This window comes from Seriola aureovittata, chromosome 17, assembly GCF_021018895.1.
Source record: "Seriola aureovittata isolate HTS-2021-v1 ecotype China chromosome 17, ASM2101889v1, whole genome shotgun sequence".
In the NCBI taxonomy this organism is placed as follows: Eukaryota; Metazoa; Chordata; class Actinopteri; order Carangiformes; family Carangidae; genus Seriola; species Seriola aureovittata.
This window is the reverse complement of record NC_079380.1, coordinates 8,473,244-8,496,477: the sequence shown is the minus strand read 5'-3', so window position 1 is coordinate 8,496,477 and position 23,234 is coordinate 8,473,244. Positions and strand designations below refer to the sequence as shown.

The 23,234-nt window shown below is 39.1% G+C and overlaps 1 protein-coding gene across 1 annotated transcript; it reads right to left on the bottom strand.

The window, feature by feature from the left end:
- Positions 1-364: 364 nt before the first annotated feature.
- On the bottom strand, positions 365-22,700 carry icam3 (intercellular adhesion molecule 3). Its single transcript, XM_056400757.1, has 22 exons — positions 22,546-22,700; positions 20,937-21,212; positions 20,546-20,863; positions 20,042-20,269; positions 18,905-19,132; positions 18,527-18,790; positions 16,799-17,059; positions 16,526-16,687; positions 15,512-15,730; positions 14,958-15,200; positions 13,311-13,512; positions 11,106-11,125; positions 8,685-8,960; positions 8,233-8,559; positions 7,821-8,084; positions 7,389-7,540; positions 2,755-2,841; positions 2,625-2,634; positions 1,778-2,044; positions 1,351-1,683; positions 995-1,249; positions 365-913 (listed from the first exon to the last, which is right to left on the bottom strand). The coding sequence occupies exons 1-22, from the start codon at positions 22,601-22,603 to the stop codon at positions 906-908; spliced, it is 4,458 nt and encodes a 1,485-aa protein (XP_056256732.1). The 5' UTR covers positions 22,604-22,700; the 3' UTR covers positions 365-905.
- Positions 22,701-23,234: the final 534 nt, after the last annotated feature.

The following is a 23,234-nucleotide window of genomic DNA, read 5'->3' as shown; positions in this document are numbered from 1 at the left end:
ACTTCCTGCTGCGAGGCGATGTTTTAATCACGTGACATGTCGATAGCCAATAAAAAAGCATCTCTGACAAGGTGCAACAGCGACACCTGGTGGCTTTACACAGACAGTCACCTGACAAATTCCCCTATGAACAAAAAGAGTACATGGCATACATTTAAAAAGTGCTTTTAGCAGAAGGTACCTAGGTAGGTAGTTTTTAATCCAAAAGTATTAATGTGCATTTTTTAGCATTGCTGTGTTAATTAATATATCATTAAAAAAGTCTCTCTCAGCTGTAAGACACTACTTCTACAACTACTAGTAGAACAATTTCTAAAATAATTATATTATAATAAAAAATATATAAATAGCAATGTGAACAACAACGTTTTTAATTTAAATTTTATTCATAAAGATAAGCAAATTAAGAAACAGTTCATATTTACAGTAACGGCCTGCTTTTCTTTAACATTCAGCATTAAAGTTGCAGTACTAAATTTCCAGCATTAACAGTAACATTAACAATAATGCAGTCATCATTGCTATATTAAGTGTAGCTACACATCTGTAATGTTATAATATAATTTTATTAATAGGAAAATAAATCTAACAAAAATATAAATTAGATACAGAATATCACATGGGAAGCATAAAAAGTGAACTATATTCTAAACAACAATCTACCACAAGAATACATTCATGTTAAAATACTGACAAATTAAATGGCAGTTGCCAAGTGTAGTATATTCGGGTCTTTTTCTTTATGAGATCTAGTTCTGGATGATAGCAAGATCCTGATAAATATCTGTTGAGTTATGAATGCATTGTCATTTCCGTCTCCAAAGCAGCAACAGTAAAATCCCCTTGGCTGAATTCTCCTCGTATGTCCAATGTGGTCATCCAATCCCATCTCACGATCCTGTGTTTCAAACACCTAAGTGAAAGCAAAAGAAGATGCCGGTTAGGACATGTGTGGAGACAACTTGCACATGTGCTCTTCAGAGTTCCCTTCTACCTTTGGTCTTGGCCTTGACAATGAACTGCTTGCTCTTCTTCTCCAGTGTATTGGAGGCAGTGCAAGTGTAGGTCCCTGGGAGCAGTGAGGAAGAGGTAAGAACTGCTTCATCCTCCATCCTCTCCTGCGCAGGATGGGAGGATTGCCAGCTGTACACAGGTGTGGGATTCCCTGTAGCTGTACAGTTTAAGGAGATTTCAGTACCCACTGTGAGGTCCAACACTTCTGGTTCAGGACTGAGGAACATTGGGGGAACTAGAAAGAAGATCATAGGGATTAGAAGTACCACCACTCTTCAGTGTATTAAACATGTGAGAACTCTTTTTTTAAAAATTGGTTATAACTTCATGACTCACAATACACAGAGGCGTTAAGAGGCTCTGAGGTCACAGCAGGAGGTGGTTGTGGTCCTTCTGGTCCAAGCTCCAGCTCTGCTACACACCTGTACTGCACTCCATTCTCGGCTTTGGTTGGCGTGACGACGAGGATAGAGGACACTTGGACAGGTGAGGAAGATGTGAGGTCGGCGAAGGAGTGGTTATAAACCTCGGTCTGCCCTCTGTACCACCTCAGGGTGAGATACTGAACAGGAGCGATGTTTTGAACCTCACAGAGCAGCTGGTACTCTTTTCCTTCCACCATGGGGCCAGTGTGGTTCACAGGCCTGATGGAGACACTATCTGGGGTTTCTAAATGAATGATACGCAAGGGTTCAGGTCAGTCAAACAGGTTTATGCAATTCATCCATTTCTATACTGTGTATGAAAACAAGAGCTGACTCACTGTAGAGGACGAGATTGAGTTTCTCCTCACATTGTCTGGGAGCTGTGAAAAACACCCCATAACAGATGGGCTCCTCTATCCAATCAATGAGACTGTCTACCTTCCACTGGACGGACAGGTCCTGCTGAGTGTGTGCAGCACTGATGGCCGATTCCCAGCCCAGGACACGTACCGGGCGAGCCGCTTCGCAGGTGACTGACACCGGCTCCCCAAAGCCCACCACAACCCTGGAGGGCTTCAGGATTAGGGAGCAACCTTCACCTGACACTGAGACATACAGCAGCAAACACCATCACCATGGTGTTATTACCACCATCATCCACTTGTAATACTTTCATATTCACTGTATACAAGTAGGCTGCATGTACCTATTATGTAACTGTGTTACAACACTCAAGAAGTCAGCCTCATATTTCTTAAATACACCTGTGTATAATAGTGAATGTATAGCAATCTGGTTTCTTATTCATTTCTATGTTAAAACAACAAAATGTAGGCTATACTTTGTAGGCCTACTTACAGGATTTCACCCACAGTTTATTCAACCGACAACGAAGAGTGTAAAGTCCAACATGCACATGTGCATTGAGTATAGTTTTGTTGTTTTACAGTTAACTGACAGCCGGTAGCTCCTCATAATCTTATAGAAGAATATAGTGTAGCCACTTAAACACAGATCTGATGCTAATCACAGTGACCTAATAATGCGAGGACTGTCTGTCTACCTTAAAAATAAACATGCTTTAACTCGCTGTTGCACTGACGGTCGTTGTCACGTATTAACACCAACTAGAGGTCATTATTTGCCTTTTCGTTTATCACTATTTTCATAAAACAATTACTGCGCCGACCATCATCTGTAACAAGAGAGAAAGGGAAAAAACATCTTACCCGAATAAAACATGCAAAACGTCAGGATCCATCTCAGAAAGTTGTTCCCCATGTTATTTTCTGCACTGAGGCGTCGATTAAGGGGCGAGGGAAAGAAGATTCCAACTTGAACAAGCTTGGCAACTCTGCAGGGAACGATGTCGGAACAAAAGGGCCCCGTTCATCCCAGCTGACTTTGTGGGTGGGGGGTAAAAGGGAAAGAGGGAAATTTAACAGGTGGCAGGCCTCTAAAGAAACACAGCCTGATCTTTTGAACCGCAGTAATCTTAGATGCTTTTCAGCACGAAAGTAAAGATCTATGATAAATACCACAGCATGTGTATAGCCAATATAATATTAATACCCCTCTTATATATATATACTTTATATAATACATTTTCCATTTTCATATCTGATATATTACAGAGCAAAATTGTGGTATATTTATAATAAGCCGAATTGAGATGCTCTAAATTTGTAGCATGATCACATTGAAGTCATAAAACTGTCTCTTAAAGCCCAAACCTTGTTATCCTCCAACCTCTGACCCATGTAAATCTCATTGAATATGGTAAACCACATAAATCTGAGCTGTGCTTTCAATAGACTTAAGTTTGTTTTTGTTTTTTTTAAGTTTTTACATTCCAGCTTTAGGTGCAGCCACGGTATGCTTTGATAGCAATGATTTGATCTCTTGTGTTGTTGTTGGCTGTGAACATAAAGCCAGTTTTCAGATCTGTATGCATGCTAGTTTCGTCTTGCTCCAGGACTCCATGCTCTGTGAAATCCCAGCAGGCAGGAGTATTGGTGTTGTGCAGCATGTAGCTTGTAAGACTCACACTGTGACCAGAATGCTGCACAGACAGAACAGCTCTGACTGCAACTGCGGTGCAAGTGAGCGAGTAATCGGATGCTTTTTGGTGTATTTATGGCGAGCACAGCTGGGAATCTCAATGCACAGATTACAGTACATGCTTGTTTCACTTTAAAATTCACTGCTCCCTCTTCCAGGCATCAAGAGAAATATGTGTTTATGATAAAACTTTTTTTTTTTTTTAACTCCATGACAAATTGAGCAATATCCACTCTGCCAGGTTGCTATGGCAACACAGTCAGAGCATACACAAACAGTGCTTTCTGGCAAAACCTTCAGTGGGAATGACAGAAACTGAACATAAAGAACATGGTTTCAGAAAAAATGGGTTTATATTGGCAACCGTGGGCAGGATAACAAATGCTCTCCTTTACATTCACTTTGTTCAGTGCTAATTAGTATGGCAGTCTCAGCACTGTATAATGTAAGCCAGATTGAATGAGAGAGAGAGCGAGAGAGAGAGAGAGAGAGAGAGAGAGAGAGAGAGAAGGGGGGGGCTCAGGGGCAGACAAAAGGTGGCAGGGAAACAGTCATGAAAGACACTGGTTTGACTTTGCCTCAATCAGTATTCTGCCAAAGGATGTCACCGACGGAGCAGTTGGCTTTATTTAACATCTAATGTATATGCACAAGTTGCACATACAAACCTTGTAAACGACTAACTTCCCCTTTTTCAATTTATTCAGCTTTCATAATGAAAAGGTTTACAAATGAATATCAGCATTTTGCACTTTTCTGTACCGGTACATCAGACAAACGATAGGATCTAGAGGTCAATAATAAGGTCATTTCAATAAAGCAACATTTTGTCTTATCATATGAAATTGAAGGCACAATATTGAAAATGGCATGGTCAGTCTCTCCAGTGCAAAAATAGTTCAACATTCCAGAGCTGTACCACTGTACACACATATATATATAGAAAACACATGGTAAAACAATTTTCAAAACATGAAATGAGAATAGTGTGTGCTTAATTCATACACCAAAAATGAATAAAATAAGAATTAAAAAAAAAACCTCACTCGCAACATACCCCACTGCATTATTCCAAGCACCCTCAAGCAATTACTGTAGCTGCAGTGCAGGCTCTGATAAGTAATAGTGTAAAAGAAATATAAAAAAAAAAAATATATATATATATATATATATATATATATATATATATATACACAGCTGTGTTCAAAATAATAGCAGTCCCACATCACTAGCAAGATAAATCACTGTTTTTGTTAGAATTTCAACTTCTACACTGCAAGTAAGTTTCTAGAAGGTTTAGTAAAGGTATAGAAAACCAACAGACCCAACAGGCATGACGTGCATGCTGCTGATTCTGTGAAACTGAATCATTTACTGAAAGGGGCGTGTTCAAAAAAATAGCAGTGCTGAGTTCAATTAGTGAGGTCATTGATTATGTGAAAAAAAATAGGTGTTAAACAGGTGGCCCTTATTTAAGGATCAAGGCAACTGACGCTGCATATGCTGGCTGTGCATTTGTCCTTGAAAAACAGAGTAAAATGGGTCGTTCAAGACACTGTTCTTTGATGAGAACAGTGAAGAGCGTTGGAAGAAAAAGAAAAACGACTACTTGAATGGATCGGAGAATAACCAAAATGGCAAAGGCTCAGCCAATGATCAGCTCCAGGAGGGTCAAAGAAGATCTAAGATTGCCTGTGAGTACTGTAACAATCAGACGACGTCTATGTGAAGCCAAGCTACCAGCAAGAAGCCCCCGCAAAGTCCTGTTGTTAAAAAAAAATACATGTGCTGAAGCGGTTCCAATTTGCCAAAGAACACATTGACTGGCCTAAAAAGAAATGGCGTAATATTTTGTGGACTGATGAGAGTAAGATTGTTCTTTTTGGGTCTAAGGGCCACAGACAGTTTGTCAGACGTCCTGCAAACACTGAATTCAAGCCACAGTACACAGTGAAGACGGTGAAGCATGGTGGTGCAAGCATCATTATGGGGATGTTTCTCGTACTATGGTGTTGGTCCTATTTATCGCATACCAGGGATCATGGCTCGGTTTGAGTACATCAGAATACTGGAAGAAGTCATGTTGCCGTATGCTGAAGAGGAAATGCCCTTGAAATGGGTGTTTCAACAAGACAATGACCCCAAACACACCAGCAAGCGAGCAAAATCATGATTCCAGACAAATAGAATTCAAGTAATGGAGTGGCCAGCACAATCCCCGGACCTTAATCTCATGGAAAACTTGTGGGCTGACATAAAAAATGCTGTTCATGAGGCAAAACCAAGAAATGCAGAGGAATTGTGGAACGTAGTACAATTGTCCTGGGCTGCAATACCTGTTGACCGGTGCCAGAAGTTGGTCGACTCCATGTACCACAGATGTGAAGCAGAAACCGTGGTTATGCAACTAAATATTAGTTTATGATTCTCAGGAAAGTTGAATCTTCAAGCATTTCTTAGTTTGTACAGTACATTTTTGAGTTTGTAAAGAAAGATGTCAACACTGCTATTTTTTTGAACATTATATTTCTTGACTTTCTGTAAAATATGATCAAATTCAATTACTTTTTCCAAATTTCTTGCTTTGAAATAGAATGTGCAGTGTCCCCAATGCATTTGTGTTCATTAAAATACTATTTATTTGAAGAATTTTGAGGTTTACTCACCTTTATAAACACACTGCTATTATTATGAACATAACTGTGTATATATATATATATATATATATATATATAAACCTGAGTAGATTAAAACATGAGGATCCACTCCATCAGTAGCCTGATCTCATGTGAAAGATATTTACTTTTTGATCATTTGGTGGCAGATCAGGAAAGTAGGTAGGTAATATAGGTCCAATGTTTCCAATATATATCGTTCTTTCAGCTGTTTTAGTCTGCACCATTTTCTCTCCTGTCGGAAAGGTAGCATAAAGTGAGTTTATCAGAGCTTTTTTTGTTGGAAACAACTTCCTGCTGCTGGTGGATACAAGGGTGATCAGAGCGTTTTAGACTGAAAAATACAGTAAATGTGCAGGCCATAAAGCCAAAACAATGAGCTAAAGGAAGCTAAAAAGCTCAGTAGAGCCACTGTGTTTGGTGTTCATGTTGATGCGTGCAACAGGAATTTTATGCAGTCGGTGTGTTTACATGCGCCTAAGTAAACAGGTTACAGTCAGCTTTTTACACGTGCACATATGCAGGACAAAGATTTTAGACAGGGAAAGTATTGCTGGGACAGCAGAGTGGCAGGGTAAAGGGGTCGATAACTACAATGACTGATGATGCATACTCAAACATTTCCATCCAAAGTCAGACTAAAAGTGAAACTAACACAAAGTAGCCTTTGGCAATCTGAATGAGTTGGTTTCCACTGAACATTGGTCTCTTTGCAAAACTCAGACACATTATCATGCTGTGAGGCAAGGCTGTACCCGAATGAAAAAACAAACTCAGGAAGTAACATCACCACAGCATTTAAAACAAGTGGATCATGCTGCCAAAATAAACTCTGGGGAAGGGAAAAATCAGATCACCGACCTGTTGCATGTAAACAATAACCAGGTCACTACAGTGCACTCGTCAATGACCTGTGTACCCTGATTCCTATAAGTAACCTGGTTTCTTAAGTGCATGTAACCATACTGTTTGTTTAAACAACAATATTGATTAGTGGAGCTTTGAAGACAGCTGATGGGATTATGCAGTCTTAAAGGCGCAGCAGAGTCCATCAACTGAGCATTCAGAAAAACCCATGCCCCAAGACATTAAGAGACATTTAACTGATAGGTTCACAAAAGAACATTTAAAAGTTACGTTTTCATTGCAAAGCCATGCAAAATTTAATAAAATTAAAAATTAAAAAATTAAAAAAAGTCAGCCTCATTCATACAGGTCCTGATGAGGTAGGTTGTCCTCTGAGATAGCTGCCTTTGTTGAGAGAAAACATGCCATCAGATGTCACAAAAATGAGACCGGCAACGATGAGCAGGGCGGCCAGGAAGGTAAATCCTCCAACTATGGCTGCAAAGGTTGTTCGGTCCCCTGTGGGAGATGGGAGTTTTTGTTATATTCTCTCTCTCAGCTTATCTGTTTAGACTGTCTGGTCTGCAACAGAAGAGTTTCTCTGCTTGTGATAAACCACACATCCCAAAATGAAAATTAAAACAAAGAAAACAGCCATTAAAATCCCAGCCGTGGTTCCGGGGTGACTACCTGATGGAGAACAACAGCAGGAGGGAATTATAGAATGATGTCTTCACTGTAAGACAAAAACGGAGTAAAACAACGTGAGGAACATAATGACTTGGAGTAATGATCTTACTTGGAGCTTGGATAAGAGTGAAATATTTGGTCTGGCTGCCCCTCTCATTAGACGCTGTGCAGGTGTATGTCCCTGGAAACTGAAGGTACTGGGGCAAGATGAGCTGATTCCCATTGTGATTCTTGATCTTCTCTTGTATGGCTTCAGGTAGTTTCCAGCTGTATACTGCCATTGGGTTTCCTTTAGCAGTGCAATTTAAAATCATTTCAATACCAGCTGGAATTTCCTGCGTCTCATTTGATGGCGTGTGGAACTTTGGTGGGTCTGAGGACGTACATGAAATTAAATGGCAGACAGAAAAAGAGAAACAAAGAGGAATTAAAATGCATTCAGAGAAAGACAAAACTTGCTAAACATGCTATTGCAAATCCGAATGTTTGGTGGTTATATGATGAGGGTGTTAAGAACTCACACAGTACGATCAATTCATGTGACTCTGACTGCATCATGGGAAGCTTTGGTCCTGTTGGCCAAAAGTTCAGCCTTGCTTCACACCAGATCTGAGTTCCATTATCGTCTCCCTGGGCGATCCAATCAAAGGTAGATGACTTATTGACTGGAGACAGGCTGGGCTCGTTAAATGTTTGAGTATTGATTATCTTATTTCCTTTGTGCCAGTATACAGAGAGGATTTTTGCTGGTGCAACATTAGCAATATCACATCGCAACTGATACACTGTGCCCTCCACCATGGGGCCCAGTGGACTTGGCTCATGCATATACACACTGTCCGGCATTTCTGTAGAAAAAAAGTGCCAAAATGTTTCACAAAACTCTGACAAGTCCTGACATCAGTGGTATTAAATGATTGAAAATTACAAATGGCATGCTTGGCAATTTCAGATAAAGTTAAGGACTACTTACTGTAAACGGTGACTGGCAGTTTTTCTGAGCACTGAGTACCGTTATGGAGATTGAAGAAGCACATTGGAGCTATCGTCCAGTCTGTTACAGAGTCTGTTTCTAAGGTAAGAAAGGAGATCCCAGCTGTAAGTGCTATGCCACCCTGTGAAGACTCCCAGCCCATTCCCTCTGTCAGTTCGGGTGATGAGCTGCAGTTGACTGAGAAGGTGTCTCGATATTTCACCACAACTTGAGGAGGGCTCAGCTCAGCTTGACAGTTGGCACTCACAGGCTTTCCTGGAAGCACACAGTATGGATTACAGGCTACATTGCAAGCAGTCGTGTACAAACCAGTGTATTAAACAGCACTATAGCACAAATAAGTTTTGGCCAAGTTATGATTTTGTTCTCCAGATCCCCATTGGCCACTGTATTGTAAGAGTCACTACTCTTCCTGGGGTCCTCACAACTTTTTAAACAATACTTAAATGACAGAATATACACATCAGTATCATTCATACTCACAATAACACTCACAATACATAACACAACCACCACGACAAATCTATCCAACACATACAATAGCTCTATAAAATAATTACTTTTCTTAAATAACCAAGAAAAGAATTCTCTTCACAACTCAAGTCACAAATAAAAGTGGAATAAATAACTCCCTGCATCCACATCACATCTTCAAGAGCGGAACACAAACAAGAAAAATCATATAAACAAGAAAGTCATCTAGCACTCTACACTGTTTCACACTAAACAAATACAACCTTAACTTAAAAAACAAAAAAACAAACACCTTGTTGTCTGATGTCAAACTACTTGGTATGCTGCTTCAATTCCATGCCACCATTGTATTGTTAATTAACAGTTCTCTGTATTAAACTAGTTCTACATGGAGACAAAGCGGAATAATGATGTCTATCTGAAAAAAAAGGATTGGTCTCTATAAAATATTTGTGGGATTTTAGTTATGACAATACCTGTTTTTTTTTGGTTTTTTGGGGGGGGTTTTTTACACATAACCTACAGCCAAAAGGTTATTCGTTGTACTAATACTTACTGCTTTATTCTGCACTACCTGTAACCTGTTCAGATTACTTTCTGTTGTATTGGACAGAATCACAGAACAATAATCTAACCGTGTTCACACTAATGCTTGCACTGGTCGTTTGGTTAAATAGCTAGGCCTGAATATTCTCATGTTTTATAGCAACCACGCCTCTGCTCATTCTCACCACCATCTGACCAATTTGACTGTTCCAAGAAATTTTCCTATCAAATGATCCCTAAAAACTTTGTGTCTGTTACTTGGTCAAAAGCTCTCATATAGCTAAGTGTAAGACAGGTATGACTTTAAATGAATATTTTGAACCAAGTACCATACTTTTTGAGTTATACATTGTTTTATTAACTTTAATTCCTCATATAAAAACACACTAAGCTCTCCTGATGTGTGTGCTGATGCATATATGGTGGAGTTGTCGGCAAACATAACAGTGGTGGCATAATTCAGAAATAGAGGTAAATCAAAAAACAAAACAAAAACAATGACGGTCCTAAACAACTTCCCTGAGGCACTCAGAGTTGCTTTTACCTCAGAATAACTACCATTAAAATATAAAGTATATATCCTCTTGGTGAGATAACTTTAGATCCATGCAACAGCAGATGCTTCAAAGTCATAACAGTTTAACTTATTCAATAACAACTTATTATCAGGCATCAAATGCTGCAATGAAATCCAACAATACAGCATAAACAACTTTTTTTCTTATCAATTCTTTCATCCAGTTTCAGTTAACACCGTAGTTGTGGAGCGCCCCTTTCTATATGCATGTTAAGAAAAATACACTATTGGATTCATGGGACACTTTGTATGGGTTACAGGAGTCACCACTTTAAGGAGTAGTCCTATCTGAGTTTAGTTGATACGATCTCAGACAGGATGATAAAAACAGACGCTGGGCACACTGTAAATGCATGTTTTCACAGTAGAACTGCACTGACAACATGTAGATCCCCTGTAGTTTCTGTTCGAAAAGCTTTCCGAGTGCCTGCGGTGATAACAGTCATTAAAATTAAATTTCACATTCATTTGATATTATAAAGAGAGAAAAAAAAATTTCCTGTTGACTACAAACTTTTCCAAAAAGGACTTGGGATACAAATTTTCAAAAGTTTACACACAAATTAAATTTAGGTAGGTAATGGAAGTTGCTCTAAAACTATTAAATGATCGACGCAAACACCCACCGGTTACAATTTGAGGCAAAGAAGCCAACAAATGTAATAATCATGTTTCAGATTAAACAATGGGCGTAGGCCAGGCTGAAGAGTCAACGTCGTAACTTTGACTATGTTGACACCATAACTTGTATCGTTAATAACCCTGAATAAAAAGATAACGAACACGGCAGAAAACGGGTTTACCTGCACACGCTATCAAGCCACTGAGTATGAAAAGCCACTTCATGATTTCGCCTGTGTACTAACCAGCAGCACTGTTACGACTAAAGAAATATATCAAAGACTCAGTCGAACGAAGTTACTTCCAAATCCGTGTCACTCCTATTGTGGCATACGTCCTGTTTCCTTCACCTGTCGGACCACGTTCATACAAAGTCTCGAAAGTAAAACTGTGATGCATTAAACTGCTCCTCGTAAACTGCTGTTACTCGCTGGACTACATTGGCCAGAGGTTGAAAAGTCAATTTTTTGCGTGGTCGAGGCGGGGACGTGACTTGGGATGGCTTGAAGAAATAGATAAGTAAAATGAGATGATCCATACAAAGTCATTTTAGCTTTGCACACAGACCGGAAATAGGCGGGCCAGTTGTCAGCAACGAGCGAAAACTGAATGTTAATATTCTTATTTTCTCATTCTTTGAACATTTTCACAGTCAGCTTTACAGAAGAGGATGCGTGTTACACATACGATGCTCATACAATTCCCATAATCCCAAAAAGTCCAAGCTGGAAACCCCAAAACATTTGAGTCATAACTTTAATTGCAATATTTCCTACAGGACAGGAAGGCAGCATTACTTAGCCGGAAAAACCTGCTGGCTCCAGTTCACGGCGCCCCGCAGAGGAGTAGGTTTATCAAAACACCGAGGATTTGGGCGCCTTTTGTCTTGCGTGGAGCTAAAGTTCCCAGGACTTCCACAGCTTTGTTCCTAATTGATCAGAGCTGTCTGCTGGATAGTGGCATACAGGGCAGAGTCCGAGTGTCCGAGCTTGTGCTCCCCTCAAGGGTCAGCAGCACAGTAAAATGAGGTCTGTTCCTTGTTGTGTAAAACACAAGCCCAGTAAAAGTTTGTATAATAATTACTAGGTTGATATTATATGTTTAGATCCCTTGTTATCCTTTGTCAAAGGTCAGTGCTCTGATGTGGATTTACCTAGACTAAGACTAAGAATAATATAAATTTAAACATGTCAAATACAAGCCTACAAGTTTGGCTGCTTTCTCACCTTGATTTCAGCTGTGCAACTTAGAAGTATTTGTAAACGAGTGGGGTGCATATTCAGTAACAAAGAAATTTGTTTAAAAAGCCACATTTTAATAATAAAATACTGTTTTACACCAGTCAAAAATATATACAGCAGTATTCACAAACATTACAAACCTACATTACAATGTAGGTTTTCACAGGTAGGCCTTCAACTCCACCAACTATTCCATCTTGCACAAGGTTTACATGCCCATCTGCTCTCAATACTAATTTGTTCCATCTTTACTGTTTCTCATAAATAAATATATATAAGGTTTTGCATTAAAAAAACATCCTGAATATACAGTTCTAATAGGCATTAGGCCATAATGGCCACAGTAATTCATACAAAAGCATACAACTGTGGAACAAGACAATTTGTTCCATAAGGCTGGAGCCTGGTACGGTATGGCACAACAAAGGGCCAGGCACGGAGAAGGCCACAAACAGAGAGAAGTGCAGAGTGGCGTACAAAGAACAGTGAAGGGACAATGATCGGTAAGCACACAGTGTCTGCACACTGAGCAAAGCGAGTGATATTCACACCATCATTGACACCTTCGGAGGGGCGAGCGGGCAATGGAAATAAGTACAACAGCACACTTCCTGTTATTGTACTTTTAAAACGGCCGCAGTCTCAGGGCCAACACCTCTTCAAACACATTCTATAAATAATTGTAAAAATAATCACATACATAGTGATCTGAGTTTAAGTCAATATTAAGGGGGCAGAATAAAAAAAAAAAGGTCAACAAAAACATTCATAATCATATTAGACTAGTTTGTGCTCATGAGTAAATATCCAGTTTCTGCCAAATATTTGAGTCCTTGCTCCCCCTGTTCTTTCTGTCCAGTGAAAACAGGTACAATCCAGTAGTTAATATAGAAATTTACAACACAAGGTTGCTGATTTTGATAATAAGATTATTCCATGAAGTGTAAGATACTCCTAAATGTAAGAAAATACATGTGAGGATAACAGAGCGTGTGAAGTTTGGAGGTATTAAAAAGATTTCCAAACAGTCCAGTGTGAGCCTGCTGTCTGAAATGTGATTCAGGCTTTCAAACACTGTAGATTGTGGTGGCAGAGAGATGCAGCTCATTCAGAGTGGTCAGCTATCCATTCTGGGGTATTAGCAGCTAAGACAGTTTGGTCATAGGAAACTGCATGTCCCAGCCGTTGTGAGCTACGTTACCATTGTGGGTGCTGAGTTTGGGGTTTTTAAGGCTGTAGCGGCGCATCTTGGTGTTCGTGTAGTAGATTGAGTAAATGAAGACGAAGACGATGGAGATAGCAACTACTGTGACGGCCACAAATCCAGCTATGAGGGGCAGGTAGTCCTCTGTAATGAAATCAATCAAAAAAGCAACATATTAATATGTAAAAATTCAAAAATAATCAGCTTTAAATACAAGTGTCACGATTTCTGACATGCAACAATTCGTATGTGAACTTTTTATTCCTACATTTTCAGTTTTTCTCCTATAAGTTCAACAAACATGCTCTACACTGTCTGCATGCATGTTCACAAATGAAAATTATGAAAGGGCAGCTAATTATCTACTTACAATTTAAATATATACTTTAACCTATGGTCAGACAAGAAGACAGGCTAACTGATTTGTATTATTATTGTGACACATGGAAGCCATTTTGATTTACAACTTGATTATTGAAAACAAGTCAATATTTCAACAAAAACTTACCAAAACCTCCAACCATTCCACTGGCCTTCTGCCTTTTTGTGTCTTTCTTTGTACGCAAACCGCTCAGAAAAATCAAACTCCGCCATTTAGAAATAAATTTAAATAGCTGAATAGAATCCCCTTTGACAGGCTTTCGATCTGCTACTTAAAGTTGATTTTTACTTTGCAGAATTTGCTGACCTTTTTCTGTTGACTAATTATGTGCTAGTGCTCTTTAGCACTGTCCTCTTTAATAAAGTTTATAGTTAGGGCTGGCTCAGATGAGCTTTAAACCAGCCCTTTGTTATGATGTTATAGGCCTGGACTGCTGGGGGACTCCCTTGATTCACTGAACACTCTCTCTCTCTCTCTCTCTCTCTAACTAAACTTGTATTTTCTCTCTCCCCTAGTTTGTGCTTCTCCTCTGTCTCTCCCTCTCTCTGTCCTCATTCTGCAGGTGTCTCTGACTCTGGAGCTGCAGGATCCAGATTTGCCAATACAAAACATATTATTATTATTATATTATTATTATTATTATTGATAATGCCATTACCTATGTTGATATAGTGCAAATACCCATATCAACAGTATATGCAACTGTTCATGGTCACTCTCTCTGATCTGTTTGAGTAGGACGAGTCAGACGCCCTCCCTGAGTCCAGTCACCAAGTGCTGCTCATCATGGGAACTGTTTGGTTTCCCTCCATAATATTGTTAGGTCTTGACCTACTTTGTAAAGTGCTTTGAGATAATGTTTGTTATGATTTGGCACTATACAAATAAAATTGAACTTAATTGAATTGCTCCCTCTAAAGTTTTTATTACATTTGGTCTGAGTGACAGTTTATTGATTATAGTCACACTGAGAACTTGTGGGGAGAAATACATTTGAAATGTAAAGTAAAAAAGTTTTGAGTGACAGAAACCCATGAAAATTCTTACATAATTTGTGTAGAGGGGAGAAGTCAAATATTTATTTATTGGCTTCAAACCCTCTGCCACAAATCCACTTTCCCTACTGGGACACTTTGTAGATTTGGGAATAAAATCTATGATAGATTTTTAGAGGTGCATGTTTAAACAACAAAGTTTTGATTGTTACCTTTTAAAATCACTTTGACCACATAGAAGACAGAATCAACTTCATTGGTGGCAGTGCAGTTGTAGAGGCCTGCTTCAGACACGATGAGTGTGTCTCCAGTCACATGGGGAACTTTGTCTGGGCTGTAGTGCCACTCGATCTTTGGAGGTGGGTGACCATCGGCTTCACAGATGAGCTCCTCAGGATAACCTCTGAACACTGGGATTGTCTGTGGAAGCTTTGTGGCGTTAATGATGGGCTTATCTGTTGAGACATAGAGGCAAATAGAGCACTATGAGGTCAAATAATATTCAACCTGTGATGACCCAAAAGGAATTATGGTACATTTAGTGAAACTACACTCGTGCCGTTATGTTATTTAGGTGTGGTGTCCCCAATTAAAAATGTTACACACTGTCCTTTTTTAACAAGGTCTTTGTGTATTTTTGAATTGAAAGTCTCATAAGATTCCTGTTATCCCACTGGAATGATGTGATGACATGCTCATCATCACTTCATCGTACAGTATTATCTTAATCGTGACTGCTGAGCTGCAAATGTAAATGTGATCTCACAGCGGACAGTGATGTTGAGAGGACTGGACATGTTCTTTGGAGGAGGCTGTGGTCCCTCGGGTCCCAGGTCCATCTGAGCCTCGCATCTGAACTCTGCCCCGTTGTGCTTTCTGTCCAGAGTGATGGTGATAGTGGACAACACATTTTTTGGAGATCTGACCACACTGATGTCACAGTCTCTGCTGTTCTCAGGCAGACAGTCATTCACTTGCAACGAGCCTGACGGACAAATAAACATTATGAGGAAAATTAGTAAGTAAGTAATTAAGTAAAAAAAAAAAGAAAAGATATAGACAATGTTTCATTCAAACTACCTGTAATTTCAGAATTTGTTTCCATTTTAACAATCAGTCTTAAAGATGATGACAGTGAAGCATGACTCTTTTGGGATGCAGGTGAAACATGTTTCACTCACTGTCAACATGAACTGATGTCTTGATGTGACATTTACATACACACTGTTGAACTGTGGGAAAATAAACATTACTTTTACTCTTTTGGCAGATGCTTTTATCAAAGGCAACTTACAAGTGAGGAACAACGCTAAAGCTTAAGTGCAGTAGGAGACCTTGGTGTAAGTGTCAACAAAACACCTTGTTAAAGGAACATCTGCCTTTTGTGCAACACACTATAAATCAAGACGCAGTGCATTTCTCGTGCTTGTTGCTGAGCACAGAAACGTACAAGTGTATCTTGTAAGTGTCAACATTAGTAAACGTAATTTGAGGAATATCTGATCAATAAGGCAAATTAAGAATTACATTATTAAGATAACTGATGAAAGTTAACTACAAATGTTCACATTTCAGTTGGACATTTTAACTAATCTAAAATCAGCAGTCATTACGTCTGTGAATATATGTTCCAGCTTGTCTTTCATAAGTTTTCTTTTCTTTTTGCATGTTGGCTGATTATTTCATGCCAGCACGTCTCTTTTGAACTGCAAGTTTGGCTAGCACTGTTAGATTTGCTTGACCTCACAGAAAAGGCAGAACATAAATAAATATACCCCACCTTTGATATGTGGTTCAAAGGTGTCGTTCCCTTTATACCAGCGCACGACGAGGTTCTGTGCAGGAGCAACGTGGATAATGTGACACTGCAGCTGAAGCTCTTCGCCCACTACCAATGAGCTCAAGTTTTGGACAGGACTGATGAAGACACTATCTGGCATTTCTATAGAGGTGATTTGTAGAGGAGTGGGAAAAAAATCAGAGTAAATCATGATTCTAAATTGATGTCAATGAAAGTACAAAAAAAAAAAAAAAAAAGAATATCAATACATACTGTAGAGAGTGAGGTTTAAAGGTTTATGGCATGCTCCTAATCCCACAAACGTCCCAGCACAAACAGGCCTCGAGTCCCAGTCTTTACGGGTGTTAACATACCAACTTTCATTGTAAATTTTGTTGTTCTCGACCTGCCAGTATCTTTCTATTAAATTACTGTTGCTGGATGTCAGTTTGCACGTTGCAGCCTGGATTGCTCCTTGGTACTGTACCACCATCCTGTCTGGAGTTATTTCAATGGGACATTCTTGACTGGCATCTGTGGAACGAAGAGTGAGGGTAGGAAATGTTATTTAAGTCCAAGTCAACACACATCCATTATCTTAACACAACATTTCCACATCCAGTGCTGCGGTGAAATCATGTCTAATAGCCACAGGACTGTAGAACAAAAGCTGTATCTCAGGAGGCAAAGTGGAAAAAACTCAGGAAGGATATACCCCTCCCTAAGGAAACTGCACTTGCTGCCACCCATTCTTTAAGCTGGACTTGCTATAACATTCATATCTCAGTACAATGCGTTATATTTTACCCAGCCCTTTTCCTTATTTTAAAAAAATATAAATACTGCTTAAAGAACTTTTATATACACAGGATGTAAGAGGAGGCTTAAATGATTAGATTCCCTACACTTACTAATCAAACACACTTCAACTTACCAAAGAAATGTTACTTCCACTAGCGTTGACACACCAATCATTATCATTTGTTCCTATTCAAAGCACATACAACATGTAACATGAATGTGACTCATTAAACTCAGACTTTCCAGCTTCCTCTAAGCTTTTTTTAAACACCACTGTGTTGCCTAAAGTTAGCTCCTAATCACTCAGGCCATATGAACAGCCCAAAACAATCCCACTTTCAGTCATTTACAAGTCTATTAGCTAAATCGAGCCATTTCAATCTCGACAGAAAAGAAAACATGAGGTCTGTAACTTGCTCCCAAGAGGCACAACTTACTCGACTCTGTCCCGTTACAAAGCGACAGCAGCTCAAATGTCAAAAGGACCGAAAGGAGACGAAAATAATTTAAATCCTCCATTGGAATAAAGTCTCGAGAAGTGTTTCCCAAACACTGTCGACTGTTAACAACGACTCCTGCTCCTCCTCAGCTGCATACGGGACCAGACAGCGGCGACTTGTTGATTTTTCGGGCAAAAGGCTAAGCTAAGTTATGGCTGCATGGACTCAGTGCACAGTCAGCTCCCACAGCCCTGCATCACCGGAGAGGAAACTGGGAAACAGCCCTCCCCCCAACACTGGGCACGCACGCGCGCACACACACAGATACGCGCGCACGGCAAGCCCACATACCCACTGTGTCTATAAATGTTGTACAAATAGGCTACAAGTTAAAGTGCCAAGGCACCAGGCTTGGTTGTAACATTTTGATTAATTGGTAGCCTAGATGGATAGATAGATAGATAGATAGATAGATAGATAGATAGATAGATAGATAGATAGATAGATAGATAGATAGATAGATAGATAGATTATTTGAAAATAGGCACAATAGTACTAAATGAGCTAAATGCTAACATCAGTGATGTTAGGTCAAACCACTAACTACTTTTCAAACCACTGTCCATGATGAGACATTTCACTCAAAGGCACAAATGTGAACCTCTTGGTGGTACTAGTGGAAAAATCAAGTCAATAGGAGTTATCCTCTGTACGAGTTGGATGTCTGTACAACTTGTGTCAAATGCTATGTTGACCTTACTTTTCACAGTGACTCTGGCTGTTTTAGAGACTTCTCCTATCTCATTCAAGGTGCGACATGTGTAGGAGCCGGAGTTGTATGCAGTGGCATTGATGATGAGCAGACGGGACACTCCATCTTCATTTTCCTCCATCACATTGTCTGTCCGGTAATAATTCCAGATATATTGAGGTCGTGGGTTGCTCATGGAGGAGCATTTCAGTGACACATTAGAACCAACTTCAACTTCAGCGTCTTCAAGCTCAACTATCTGTGATGGTGGGTCTGCAGACAACAATGTAAACAATATAAGTGAGAGAAGAAGCAAATGTGCCAGTGTAATATACTGAATCACTCATGCTGAGCAAAGTATTCAAAGTTTTCATCAGTATGACTTACATTTGACAGTAATGTCCGCCGTGAAGTTGACAATTGACACACTGTTTGAAGCTGTGATCAGGTACTTCCCTGCGTCACGTCTTGTTAGGATCTCTGGAAGCTCCACCTCCTCACCATCTCTGTACCATGTGATCTCAGGTTTTGGATAACCCTCAACGATGCAGGTGAAGTTGTGATGAACGTACTCTAGTGTAGTGTAAGGGCTTGGACACTTCAACTCTGGTCCATCTGAAAGCAAAAACACAGAAACATTTTCTACATTAGACTTACAGTGGAGTAACTATACATTACATGGACAGTGATGGAATATAACATTGTACAGTTACTTAGAGATACTTGCACTTTACAGGTTCCTTTTGCAGATTTTGCATAGAAAGCATGTATATATATTCACACACACACACACACACACACATATATATATATATATATATATACATAAATGTATCAAATTGCCCAACGGTGTATAAATTTGTTAAAATTAACCTCAACCAACTAAAACAAGTTTAAGTAAGAGTAATCCAAAGTATGATATATATACTATATATTAATATAACACATTGAGTTGTGTGCATAATGAGTAAGTATATTTTGCTGACAATACTTCTGTAGGCCTACTTAAAAGTACCCTGTGATGATTATGATCTCTAGTTGCCCTAGGGAAGTGCACATGTGCATGAAGTCCTGCCAATGGTTTTATACTGGTCCACTGATCTACACATGGAGGAAACAACCCAAAAACATAACAACGTGCTAGGAAAGACAGGGAAGAAGAAGACTGCAAGCTGGTAAACATGGATGTAAACAAGGAAGGATTTTAAATACTTACAAAACCTCCAGGATGCACAGAAAATGTTTTTGGTAAGTAACACTCTTTTGTTTGTTTACAAGAGAACTCCATGACAGCTTATAACCAGAGCTTTAAGTTGTAATAGAATCATTTTATTTTGTAGTATTTGTAGTAATTCTAATTTTGTAGTATCCTTTTTTCTAGTTAACTATATGACCTGAGCATCTGAGTGCAAACATTCTAAAAAATAAATATTATCAAAAATAGAAAATACCATAGAAGAATGAGAAAAGTGGAAGTGAATTTAACTTTTCGTAGTTCTGTTGTAAACTGAATGCAACACTCACACAACACAAAAACCTGGACTTCAACTCTGATGGAGGAAGCGCCCTCAGCTTCAAGAATGTACACCCCTGCATTCTTCCTGCTCAGAGGGATGTCCGGGTCTGTTGGATTTCCATTTTTTATCCATCTTACGTAGGGGGCCGGATTTCCTTCCACAGGACATCGACTGGTCAGAGTTGCCCCTTCTTGTAAGTGCAAGTTGTTGATGGGACATTTGACATCTGGTCCAACTAAACAAAAGCGAAAACAACGAATATTTATTATTTTACCTTTACTTAACAGATGAAAAGCAGCTAAGACAAATGTGGCATGAGATCTGACCGATGTATTGGTGTGTTAGAAATGGTCTTATTAGGCTGAAAAACTATAGTCAAGTGAAATTTAAGGCTGCAGCTAAAAATCGTTTCTAATGAATCTAACAGTTAGCTTTTTTAATTAATCGATTAATCTTTTGGCCTATAAAACATAAAAAAACACTGTGAAAAATGCCTACATGACATACTTACAGTGAACTGTAATGTTATACCCTTGTGATGATAAATCAAATTGCGGCCCTTCTGGCCCCAAGTCCATGTGTGCCTCACATCGGAGTGTGACTCCATTGTCCTGTCTTTTCGCTGTAAAGCTGTACACAGATGACTGATCCACTGGTTTCTTACTGGTATTGTTAAAAGTGTCTGTACGGATGAGCGTATCTTCTTTGTACCATCTGACAGTGAGATTTTGCACAGGTGCTACATGTTGGATGTGACATGTGAAGTTATATTCCTCCTCCTCTCTCATCAAACCACTGCTGGAGCTGATGCTGACCTGTTCTGGGAATGCTGGAGAAAAAGAAGAAATTATTAGATAAAGTCATCGCATCAGCCTGTTATGTGCTGAATAAGCAAGACTTACTATAAAGTACAATTTTTGCTTCCTTGGTGCACTGTTCAAATGTGCTTTCTGGTGATGGGTTTAAGAAGCACTGCGGAGAGATGTCCCAATTTTTTAGGTTCTTCACAGACCAGGTCAAATGGTTGACCTTCTTTGGACTTATGCCTCCCTCTGTAACCTCCCAGCCCATTCCGTCGAACATGGTCTCCGATGTGCTGCAGTTGACTGAGACGGCGTCTCCATATCTCACCACAACACTGGGGGGGTTCAGCTCAATGGGACAGGAGCCGTGCACACCTACAGCATGGCAGGAACATATCTTATATTTGCATACTTGCTACAAGAGAAACATTTTTTTGCAGCGTTTGCCTTTTCTGTATTGTCACTAAGGTCGTTTAAAAAGAGGGTTAATTCAACAACTGCATCCCACAAGCTGTAGTTCTTTAATAAAAAGGGTGAGATATTCTGGCTTAGTCAAGGAAGCAGAAGTCTAGTCATTATATACCATACAATCTTTTCTATTCACAGGAAATATTTATGTTATTAAAAAAAAGTTTAAAAAAAAGATGTTATCCCTGTGTCAAAGATAACACAATAGCCAAAAATGCAAGTGGTCTATGGTCATATTGCCAATAATCTTCCTTTCACTTTTTATTATGCAATCCTGTGCAAAAGAAGGTCAGCTAGGAGCAAACAATGACTGCTGAAAAAAGGCCCAATGTAGCACAGAGAACTGTGTGATACAGAGTATTGATGTGCAAAGGTCAACTGAAATAATGGTGATCATTTTAAAGCTATTAAAAGGCTGGAATTACTCATTAAATTGCAGGGGAGTAGCAGTAATAAAAAACAATGGATAGTTTAACAATAGTAAGAGCTTTAACAAAAACAAACAAAGTGAAAGTTTTTTGGATCCCTACTTGCTTTGAAAGAAACCCCACGATGAGATAACTACACCAAAATACCCTAAAATGGAAGCAGATTAAAAATGAATGTGTCATTTACCCAACAAGGTGACCATATTCACCAGAGCTCAAAGAATGGGGGGTTTTACATCGATGGTAGGAGATGCAAAAATCTTTTCAAGAGCCCACTAGTTAAAAAGTTGATAGATAAATGTTGCTTTTTCTTCAGCTTTCTTTCACGATGTTGAGCTAAAGCCATTTCTACTACAGTGTTAGACAAACATCTCGACTAGAATAAATGACAATTTAACACTTTACTTTGAAAGAATAAAGTTGGTAATATACTGAGTAATTGTAAAAAATAAATAAATGAATAAATAAATAAATAAAAAATTGCTTTTCTCAAATTCAAATGCGTATTTGTTTGGTGATGGAAAACTTTTTTAAGTCACCACTTTGCTTTGGGTGGTAATGATCTGAGTCTTTCTCCTGTCATATGAAACCGCTCCCTCCTGGGTAAAACAAAGTTCTGCATATAACAATTCATCTGTCACATTGTTAATGCTGACGACCATACGTCTCTTCTTTGCTTAAGAAGCTATTTTTATATTTAGAACCCAGATTATCATTAACATATGACCGCTGCATGTGAAAAATACATGGCAATTAAGAGAAAAATACACATCAGGGTTTATACATTTATAACGACCATAAATTCAGCCTACCTGTCGCAATGAGAATGAACCCCGCGAAAAGTCGAAGAAATGATGTTGTTCTACTCATTTGATTCTAACAATGTCTCCTCTGTGCTTTACTGCAGCTCTGCTCAGCTGCTCTTCTCGGGTAGCGCTGCCCCGGTCCAGAATGAGGTGCATTGAGAGGAGAGGGACAGAGTCCATGCTCTCTCTCTCTCTCTCTCTCTCTCTCTACACACACACACACACACACACACACACACACACACACACACACACACACACACGAACACACCCTCTGTACAGTGGATCGCGGTTTGTGTGTGGGATATATTTATGAGTCAGGCGAAGTTACATAGCCTGGCAGTTATGATGTATTTTTAGCACATTTAAACAGATTCTTGTAAACATGAAACATAGCCTATTATATCTTGTCAAAGTGTGAACTCAATTTATTAGAGACTGTTTGTTATTATGGGCGATTATGCACACTGTAGATTGAGTGTTTTAAGATTTAGACCACTGAAGTCTTTGTTCATGTTGAGCCCCTTTACATTTCCTCAATAACAGCTCAGAAAATCAGTTTGTTAATAGTTTGTATATTCTGTGATGACTGCTAAATTTGCATTTTGAAGTTTGTCTTTTTGTCATTTTTATGGTTTTCAACTGATTGTAATTGAAAATGTATTATATATCTGTTTCATGCCTGCATGTGTTTA